Source organism: Pagrus pagrus, assembly GCF_965226575.1.
Source record: "Pagrus pagrus genome assembly, chromosome: 21".
In the NCBI taxonomy this organism is placed as follows: domain Eukaryota; kingdom Metazoa; phylum Chordata; class Actinopteri; order Spariformes; family Sparidae; genus Pagrus; species Pagrus pagrus.
In genome coordinates, this window is record NC_140208.1 from 10,309,853 (window position 1) to 10,320,940 (window position 11,088).

General features: G+C 39.4%; 1 protein-coding gene across 2 annotated transcripts; it reads left to right on the top strand.

The window, feature by feature from the left end:
- Positions 1-5,946: 5,946 nt before the first annotated feature.
- Positions 5,947-11,064, top strand: LOC311250726 (catechol O-methyltransferase domain-containing protein 1-like). 2 transcript variants are annotated; one of them, XM_084342715.1, is made up of 7 exons: positions 5,947-6,072; positions 8,103-8,227; positions 8,315-8,420; positions 8,911-9,029; positions 9,941-9,995; positions 10,423-10,556; positions 10,652-11,064. In XM_084342715.1, the coding sequence occupies exons 2-7, from the start codon at positions 8,123-8,125 to the stop codon at positions 10,802-10,804; spliced, it is 672 nt and encodes a 223-aa protein (XP_084198841.1). In that variant the 5' UTR covers positions 5,947-6,072; positions 8,103-8,122; the 3' UTR covers positions 10,805-11,064. The 2 variants fall into 2 exon arrangements, with proteins under 2 accessions (XP_084198841.1, XP_084198842.1); XM_084342716.1 differs by lacking the exon at positions 5,947-6,072 and adding an exon at positions 6,430-6,570.
- Positions 11,065-11,088: the final 24 nt, after the last annotated feature.

An 11,088-nucleotide genomic window follows, 5' to 3' on the forward strand; every position in this document is an offset into this window, starting at 1 on the left:
GGAAGGTGGCTGGTGACAAGAGTTCATCAGCCTGACCCGTGTGTTTTTAAATCTGTGGGATGTCATTAAGAGGTCACGTCTTTCTTTTTTTTTAAACCCCACTGCTGCTACAGGCTGCAGTGTGAACCAGTCTGAACTGCAACTAAAACCATTTTTACACCAAAATTAGTGCGTATCTGTGGGTTTTTTAAAGTGGGTTAACCCGCTAAAAATAGACTATTTGACTCCTTTCCCACCGCCAGTAGACAAGTTTGCCTTTCTGTTCCTCATTTTGTACCGTGTCACATTTGACGTCACCGATGAACAGCAGAAAGCAGCGAGGAGGCCAGTGCCAACGGTACAGTTGTTCCTTTTTGTTCCTCGCCTCACGACATCTTTTACGTCAGTCTCTCTTTTAAAACTTCACCGAATGATGTTCGGGCGCTGCTTAAATGGAGACGAATGCAAAAGCACTTACGCGCCAACGTCTGGAACTTCACTTCACATCATAGCTGGAAAAAGGGGCGAAAATTTGCGTGTCCACCCGGGCGTCATCTTCCTAAATACCTTCTTCTGCAGAGTCATGTGACCTGCGAATGAATGCTGATTATACATTTTAGAGGCCCTAAACAGCCAATCTTTGGTATCTTTACATAAAAAATTACAATCGTCAGTTACTCGACTAAATGTTTCAGCACTTCCTCAAAATAAAATCTATAGTCTTTGCAGGAAATGCTGTTTCCAGCTTCATTTTTTCCGGTTGTAACTGAGAGCGTGTGGCATATGTTTTTGTGGACTGTGGGAAAAGTGTACAGCGCGATTAGAGACGCCCTGCAGCCTTACACTGGAGCTAGAGGATGGAAATGCATTAGCCCTAATCTTTACAGTGTTCAAAATGATTAGCCAGAACATGTGACAACTCCGATAAAACAGATTCCCCCATTAAGATTTTCAGGCAAATGCATATTGTGGCAATCACTCCGAGACATTCCCACTTAAATGCACTGATAATTTGTTGTTGCATTGCATTATTCCTGCCCCATAACCAGACCCCAGCTGAGTGAGCAATGTGCCAATGATAACTAAAGATATTAATTAGTATATCACGATGGCGGCACATGCATTTTCACTATTAATAAATTCCAAGCCATCGGGTTGTGATTTAATTATGAATTATGTAAATGGTTGCCATGAATCATTTAGGTCCGTGCATTTTATTAGCTAAATGAGTGAGCAGAATCGAGGCATATCACAATGATGAGGATTTACACACTCGAGCGATGACAGCACAAGTACAAGAATATTTAGTGACTCGATCACAACTTCATGTTGGCCCCCTGCTAATGGCAGAAAACATTTCACATTGATGAATAATTGACTACAGATGTTGTTTAATGGCTACTAAAGGGGTCATGTTTACCCTATAGGTCTTTGGCTTCAAATATTCTTTGGTGTGTCCATTAAGGTTCCTCCGCTGCATCGTACATTATTACAACAAGATTATTCACATTATTGTTTCTATACAGCACCAGCAGAGAGTTGTTTTGATTGATTTTTTTTTAAGCTTAATATTTTTGATTAATCTCCTATTGGACAGCATTTGTCATTTATGAAACAAATATTTACTTTGTTCTATTGTTGTAAATTGAATATCTCTGGTTTTTGGACAGTTGGTTGGATAAAACAAGTGTATGAATACGTATCCTTGGGCTCTGGGAAAGTCTGATGGGTTTAAAACCAAATCTCTCAACTAGGGCTTTAACTAAAAATACTTTTATTGTCTTATTTTCATTCATCTATTGCTTATTTTGTCGATTAATCGATTAAATGTATCGACTATGTTAGCAAATAGTGAAAAATGCCCATCACCAAGCTCCCAGAGCCATGAGATATGTCTTCAGATGTCTTAAATTTGTCTATAGAAAATTCAGACCCCAAAAAGATTGAGTGAACTATCATAAAGGACTAAGAAAAACAGAAAATATTCACATTTGAGATGCAAAATCAGAGATTTTTGGTTTAAAATTGAATATCCAAATAGATGGACTTCCATCCATCAACTGACTTATTGTCTCTGCTCTACGCTGAACGGCTGCTCACGTCTTGTTTAATTCAAACAGTTCATAGGTCTGATATGTAGCTACATGTAGCAAGCATAGATGAGCTCCATGCACAGGAGCGCCCCAGAAATCTGTCTCAGTGGGGGCCAGGAGTGGCCACTGAAAATCCTGGGGTGGCCGCCAAAAGGTGGGACAGTCGCAGAGACTGGTTGCCTTTGGATTTCTTATTTTCATTATGATTTACAGTAAATATATAGTGCCTAAACCTAGTACCTAAAAAGCATGTTATGCATACAATACTCCTAGTACATGCCATTTATCAGTATTGGAGATTAGTTGCAGCCCTAAAACAACATAAGTGGCAAGAAATAATATTTCATCACTTGTCAGACAATGATGGGAGAGCTAAACACTGGGCGACAGCTGCGTGTATGTGGACATTTGTTTCTATTACTATTTCAGAGGGAAATCTATATCAGAGTATCTACATCTTTTTTTTCTTCTTCTTTTTTTTTTTTACCACTTTTCTCCTTGTCAAGTTGATGTAGTGCCAGGAACAAAGAGTATATTTGGTTTGAAGAGGGCTGTCAAATCAAGCTGTCAGGCTGCACTTTTTGATGGAGTCGTATCGCTCGCTCATCTGTCAGTCAAAGAGAAAGACTGCTGCCAAAGTCAAATTCCAGAGTTGAGAGAGGAGCGGACTTACATGACATTTCATTGTCTGCGAGAGCAGAGGAGTCTGACGAGCTCGGCTCAGCTCTGATTTAAAAATTTGTAGGGCATGTTTTCTAAGCAATAATGTGTAGCAGCGAGAAACAACGTGGATGGTTGATACAGTAGGTCGCTTAAATCTGAACGAGTGCTCTGAAATGTTGTGTAGAGAAAGATAATAGAGTCATAACATTTCCAGCAATGTGTGATAAAAACAGAATATTGCCTCATCACACATACAAAGAAGGCCTACACATTTCAGAGCACATTAATCATCCCGGCATCATAAAACACTTCATCTCATAGACAGTAGACTCGAGTCAGACCGGGCCTATAAAATTCAATCATCACAACAGTGTCAGACATTGTTCTGGCATACCAGAAAATTCCCCGACCTGGGGAGCGTGTCTCTCTGCTGGATTGTTATGGTGTTTACTCACATGAGAGGCTTACCCCGAGGCGAGCTCCACACCTCAGCAGCCCAGCTGGAAGTGTCCCAGCCCCCCCTGGAGGAATACTCTACCCTCCCCTGCTGTCCGGAGTCTGTCAGGAAGCAGCGGTGGCGGGCCGGCAGCCAGGGCTGCCTGGGAACCTGAGATCAGTGATAGGAGAGAGCATCAGATAGCAAACTATCCGTCAGGTAGAACAGGTACAAGGAGGCGTCATCTCCAAAATAGCACTTGGTCCGAATGTCGTTCTCTGTGAGGATGAGTGGTGCCCTCTGCACACTCAGCCCGGTGTCTGTGCTGACACTGTGTTACTCACATACACCGGATTTGTCACCAAAGTTCTATTTAATGAACATTTTCTGTCCCTGTTAAGAAATATTATTAATATTATGGCTATTACACTGTTGTGTGTGCAGCATTAATAAAAAAATAAGCTAATTTCCCCCCTCTAGTGGATCCTCTAGGTATTAGACTAAAGGGTAACGCCACCAATTTTACACATTACAGTATGTTTACAGGTCGTGGGGCGTATGTGAAAAAAGTAGTATGAAGTCTGTCGTGGCTTCAGAGGAGGCTGCATGAAATCTGATAAATGTCCTCCAGTGATGTCAGTCAGTGGCTAAGTTGCATTGTGGGTAATGTGTGTGTAATGTGCACCAGGTTTTGAAAAGCATTCCACCGTTGGACTCATTATGGACAGAGATATCACTTTTATCTTCTTCCTTTCCAAACCTGACGCCTACATTACCCACAATTAGCCACTGAGTGACATCACTGGAGGCAATTTATCGAATTACAAGCCGCTTCCTTTAAATACACTTTAGTGTCTAAGGTTGGTGGAGTTACCCATGAATAATGAGAAAGTAAGGAAAATAGAAAACTAAACTATTGACAGAGTATGAGGTCACTGAAATGTATACATAAAAGCCTGTAAACATTTTATGTTAGGATTAAAATGAAATGTGAATGGAATAAGTTTGAGAGGTTAAATAAAGGATTTTGTTCACTTAGAGTTTATTAAAGTGCAACATTACAAAAGCTTGAGGCATTTATTAATAGATTCATGTGATGCTGAGTTTGTATTAAGGGGTGTTTGTAAAGTTTAATACATTTAAAAGGTTTTTCTAAAGTTGTTCAAGGATTTTTTATCTGCTAGTTATTCAGTTCACAGCCTTGCCGAAAACTATTTTATCACTAATACATGGCGTCATTGTTTGTCTACCACAAATATAAAGTTATCTCTTATTCTGCTTAGTCATTTTGGTTGCAGGTCGTATGATAACAGGTACTTTTTTGATAAGAACATCAAATACTTTCATGAGAACAGTCTAAGCTGTTTTCCTCCTGTCATCATGATTATTTACTGGAGATGAAGCCAAAATGTATCGCATCAGTAGCCTTGACAACACTGCCCCTCTGTGTGTGAACACCTATATTACATGTCTTCAGGTTTTTTACTGTCCATTTCATTTGTTTGTATTTCATACAGGCATGGAAAAGTCCCACATGTTTTCTACAATGTCTATCAATTAGCTTTATCTCAGTATAATCTAGTTATAACAACAGTTGTTTGTTATGGCAGATATACTTTTATCAAATGCTGATAAAGTTTTGAATTACTAATTGAAAGTTTAAGCTTGTATCAAAGGTCAATCACCCTGATAAAACAGAAGGTCTCTTAGGACTTATCCTGGCTACTTGACATACAAGTTTTTATATTTTCATTTTTAAAAACAACAATTTCCTGTTAATTCATCCTTATTAGAAAGCATCGGAATACAACCTCCTGCCACCAAACATGATGCACCTCATAGAAGTATTTCCTTGTTTAGCATGTTTAGTTTTGTCTAGTTAGTATTTTGTTTTTGTTTTGTTTGGGATTTTGGGGAACACTGTGGGCTCCCTAGGTTATGTAGGTAGAAGGATGGGCCTATGTTTTATTTTTTACTGGAGCAGGAAAGGCATGCATTCATTTGTTCATTGTTTGCTTGCTTGCTTTTTTTTGTGCTGATGCCTGCATACAACACAAGCCCATGATGCAGCACTGGCTCTTTGATTTGCATTTTGAAGTTTGATTTAAAGTTGATTTCTTTTGGACAAATGTCCACTACACTTTGTAATCTTAAAATGTACTGCAGCTTATACTGTACTTTATATATTGCTCTTTTTTTATGCAACTTCATAGTTTCTACCCCACTACTACCGTAATCTGACAGCTGCTGCGGACTTCAGATGAATGCTGTGTGCACGTTAATGCATCTGTAATAATAACAATAATAATAATGACACAGTAATAATGTAAACTATAGGTCCGTATAATAATAATCTGCATTTAAGCTGCTTTTAAGTTTGATACTGCACGACACAATTTCATGACAATAAACAAACAAACACAATTTCATCCTGTTTCACTTTGTTTATATGTGGCGGACCCTGCCACCTGTTCTAGCTTCAAACAGTGTTCTGGGGACCTTATTTTCCTCTGAGAACAGCTTGTTTATTCACTAACGGAGAAAAACAAACATTTCTGAGTTTGTATTATTCCCTCATTAATATTGTAAATATTAAAATACTGAGTTTGGATTTCTTCTCCAAAACTACATAGTGCCCCTTTAGGTAGATTTTGCTGGTTATTTCTGCACTTATTACTGTAATATTGGTTGTGTACTGACAGCCAGGCAGCAGTGAGTCGTAGCAGTGGGCGTCTGTTGTGTAATCCTATCATATGAGCTGCTGCAGGTCATATGATCATCATCATTTCTACATGACTGACTGAGTTTTTTAAGCTCGGTTGGTTTCAGCAGGAGTTCACTCGGTCGTCCTCTCCTCTCAGACGCAGCAGTAGCAGCAGTTTATCTCCAGCTCCTCATCTGGTGAGTTATCTTGTTTTTTTACTTGCTGCTCTCATTTTATGTCTCAAGTCTTATCTCTGCAACATGTCTCATGAGGATGCTTTGTTCTTTGAGTCAGTCGAGCACATACTTTTTTTTTAATCACCTTCTCCGTGTCATTGCCTCAGTCAGGAGTCACTAGACTGCATGTTTTCCTACATTTTTCCTTGTTGAATTGCTGCCAAACACAATGGCGGTCACATGAGAGCAGTGGGCGGAATCTTAAACGCGCAGTGTACCGATGTACACGCAGTAGACGTCTCCCGCGCCTGCCGTCACCGCTTTAAGCAGAGCGGAGTTCCGCGTCTATTCGCGCCATTACGGTAGAGCGCTCAGCCAACGCGGAAGTGCTTGAAACGGGGTCAGGTGGTTTAATCGTGCAATATCGGAGAGAAATCATGACTTTTCGTAATATTTCCAAAGAGGCTCTGGCTGGATCCATCACACTGGGAGTTATATTTGTCGCCGGTTATTTATTTGGTAAGAGGGAAGGTGTTAAACCCTTTCAAAGCGTTATAACGTCACTGCTTCAGCAAATTAACCTGTCAATAGTAAGGTGCGTGTGTGGGACAGATTAGTCTCAGACTCTTTTTTTGTTTGCTTGTTTTTTGTTCTTTTCTTTTTTGTCTAGCCTTTGTGGTCTTATAGGATCTGTACAGGGGAGACGAACTCTGTAAAAGTATTTGAAATTGTGGGATAAAGTAAATAATACTGAATAATTATCTGCATAATATCCAAAACAGGTATTAATGCTTGTGGGTTTTTTTTGTTTGTTTGTTTTTTTACAGTACATGTTGGAAATTTTGGCAATACATTTTCTAGACACTAGACACACACAAACTGCTTCTTGTTTTGTCTGTGTGACAATTATGTACACCACTCAAAACTAGTTTGGGATATTTAAAAGTTTCACTAGATTGTTTACTCTGAATCTTTTATGTTGTGTTTTGTGAGTATTTTTGGCCCCCAAAAATAATGCAACACATTTCATTTGACTTTAATTGCATATCCATGCACATGCATATCACTAATTATTTTTGAGTAGTGTACTTTCATTATTGTGCCTGCCTTTGCACTGTAGAGCTGCACATTTGGTCACTTAATCCATTAGGAGATTGAAAGAAAATGTAAGGATTTCATGCTTAATTTTGCTCATGTATGATACAGTATTAAATGAAAAGTCTTTCGATTTTGGGCTGTAAGTTATGTGAAGATGTTACATTGGTCTGTGGGAAATTTTGATGAACATTTTTCACAATTCCAGATTAGTTGCAGCTCTGTTTGACTTTTGTGACTGTGTTTATTTTTTCACAGCTAACATTACATCATACACTGGATAACATTACATCATGTGCATTACGAGGGTATTGCATGTATAGAAAATATATTTGCACGTAGTAACGTGACTGTATTTATTAAAAGCTGAACTAAAAAAGGTTTGCTTTTATCCTCTTATCAGTAGGATGTGATTAATTTTCAAGACACCACCTCAAGGTTACTCAGCTGGACAGATTAACAACCAGCGCAGAGCCGCCCAGTACAAAGTCCCCTAATACTGATTTGTTCGTTTACTTTCCCTTCGTGTCTCTGTTGACCCTCATTATGAAAAAAACTTGTTCTGAAGTGACATGTCAGAGTACTGGTGCAACTACTAGGTGAATATTAAAAACCATTTGGTCACATGTGCACACAAAATCCAGAAACTACAGGAAACTGACATCATGAGAGTGTTTTAGTCTTGACTGATTCATTGTTCTGCCCCCAAGATGTCAAGCTGTATTGCCCTACAATCTCCAGCATTCATTTCTTTAACTGGGTCTGTTGCTGCTGGTGCAATAATTGCATTTACGCACTGAGATCATTTAAGTTTTATCTAAATCAAATAACTACTGTACATGAACTAGACCAGACTTCAGTTTCCTGAAGGATGTATAGTCTGGATGGTAGTTCCTGTGGCATCATCATGCTCTTAAGGTCCTTGTAATTGTTTCATGCTTCGTGTTCGCCCTCAGGGAAAAAGAAATCTTCCAGAATGAGCATCACCAAAAGTCACTGCGGGGGAAAGGATGACCCACTGATGCAGTACGTCCTCAATCACTCCATGAGGGAGCATCCGGTCCTGAAAAGCCTCAGACTGGTGAGGGTGTCCTGGTATCTGGCACGATTAAGCACTCAGTGTCGTGAGATGTAATTTCACAATGTAATTTCCGCCCTTTGCTTTCAGAGGACGATGGAAGACTCCTGGAAAATCATGATGGTGGCCTGTGAGCAGGCGCAGTTCATGGCCAATCTGGCGAAGCTTATAAAAACCAAGAAAGCGATAGAGATTGGTAAGAGACTTAACAACAGCTTCTGTGTAGACAAATGTATGACTACGAACCTGTTAAGTCACCTGTAAGACTTAACATATGGAAATTCCTTTACATTTACATTCACACGAGATAAAGTTTGCATGTATTTGCACTGTAAGACAAAGCAGCTATATTGCTATGGACATTTTAAATACAGAGGCAATTCAGCATGCTTTACAAAGGCTAGTTTAGTGTAGTTAGTCTTGTTTTTTGTTTTTTTTCAGTACTTCTAAATGTGTTCATAAGATAAGATAAGCCTGTATTGTTCCTCAGAGGGCGAATTTGGTCTTTGGCAGCAGCACAAGCACAGAAACAAGTGTATACAAGGGCCAATAAGGACAAAATTACCAAGTGACAGTAACCTAAGTGGATGTAAACACACTGCCTGTACAAAAACTAAATGTTAAGCATCCAATTTTCCTTCTCTGTTGTCATCCATCATGCTGATTTTAGTGCCTTCTCATTGCAGGAGTGTACACCGGCTACAACACTCTGAACATCGCACTGACTCTGCCTGACGATGGAGTCATAGTGGCGTGTGACATCAGCGAAAAATACACCGACATTGGCAAACCTTTCTGGAAAGAGGTACCACCTGCAATCTATGTCTTATTATTTGACACTGTACTATCATGGGGTTAATTAAATGATGTGTAATACTGCTGTATTGTTCCCCGTGTGCTGATCAGTGCAGAGGATTTTCATACACAACAGGTAACAGTAATGTGTGGCACGAGTGTGTGCACCTGCATGTGGAGCAGACTTCAGCGTCTGTTGGTCTTTTGTGTGATAAAAGACGGGGCGGCACACTCAAATCACCAACACGTCTGTCAGAATGAATCAACGATGGCAATGATTTATTTGTAATTTTAATAATTTATCAGGCAGAAATGACAAACTTCTGCTGGTTCCGGCGACTCAGTTGTAAGGATCTGACAGGTTGCTATTTTAAATTGATGTGGGTTCAGTATCTTTGGGTTTAGGAGGGTTATTCAGACCAAACAAGCCGTTTCATTGGCCTCTCAGAAGTGTTTTTTAATTGGCACGTTGATTATACAGTGAAAGTAAAAAATTATTATCTTAAAAATGATTTGCATAAACACCGGCTTCTGAGTGGTCACAGTCAATAAATGCAGCCTTCCTTCTCAATGCTCATACTGGATTAAGAAAGATATCCGTTTACATGCATGTTCATATACATTCCTGTATTTATAAAGAACTGGAATATCTTTAAATTGGTCAAATACACACCTTCTGTACAACATATGAACCTACAGTCAGCTGATATCATCATCCAGATAATAGCCTTAACCGGGTTATTGTAAAAAAAAACATCCTGTTTACATAACCGGCTCAAATACACAATATTGTCATGCATGCAAATAAACTCACAAAAGACATCCTGATGTACTGCATTACATCCTTTCTCATCTGTTGTCAGACAGTTTGTTTGCTGCACTTTGACTTTAGAAAATGGAATTGTTTGTTTTTGTTCACAGGCTGGCGTTGAGCAAAAAATTGATCTGCGCATACAGCCAGCACTGAAGACCCTAGGTAAAGTAATATATCTGTTTTCTGAACTTATTGATGCAAAAGTTACGAAGGTCCTTCCAGAAGACTTGTGTGTGCCTCAACTTTCCTGAAATGATACATCTCGTACATCTGGTTAACCCTTGCACCTCCGTTAGATAGCAAGGCACAGCTGCTTCTCTGAGTTTTTCTAAAGGACTTGAGCAGTGGGTGGATTAGTATTTAAAAATCAGTCAATGAATATTTTTGCAGGCCTATAAACAGAGACGGAGCTCTTGATGTGAAGAATAGTTCTGAGCAAATGCTAACATGAGTTGTCGATGTACTTAAAAGTCTGTGTTATGCTCAACACACGGTAAAATGCCCTGAAGCATTGTGACAACACTATTTGGTGATGAGCTGCATATAACCTGAAGTATAATTTACCTCTCTGTTGTCTTCTTTCCTTCAGATGAGCTCTTCGCAGCTGGCCAGGCTGAAACATTCGACTTTGCCTTCATTGACGCAGACAAAGTTAACGTAGAAAACTACTACGAAAAGTGTCTGTTACTTGTGAGGAAAGGGGGTGTCATTGCTATCGACAACGTAAGGGCTCCAACCGGGACAAATATTTAACTTTGACATCTATTGGTAGGATACTTTTAAGCAGCTAAATCCCTGAAATGTCTTCTTTCCTTCAGGTGCTGTGGGGCGGAAAGGTGTTGAATCCATCCCCTGATGATGAGGACACCGTGGCCATTGACAAGCTCAACAAGAAGTTGCTCCGAGACACTCGGATCAACCTCAGCATGCTCACAGTGGGAGATGGGCTCACCCTGGCGTTCAAACTATAGGACAAGTGTCTAATAGCCGTAGTCATCTAAAAGGGAATACTGCAATGTCTTCTTAAAGATAGGAAACCTATTATGGGAACATGTTAATGTAATGTTTAGGTTAATGTGGAAATCACGTCTTTTCCAGTCATGTTAATACTGGTGTTATTACCTCCGACTGTGTAACTACATGAAAGTTAATTTTACAGATAATTTTACAGATGAAAGACTTCACAGTATTTGAATAAAAGCTACTGAATTTGATTTTAAAAGGAGATGTACATGCCATTTGTTTTTGTCGTGCA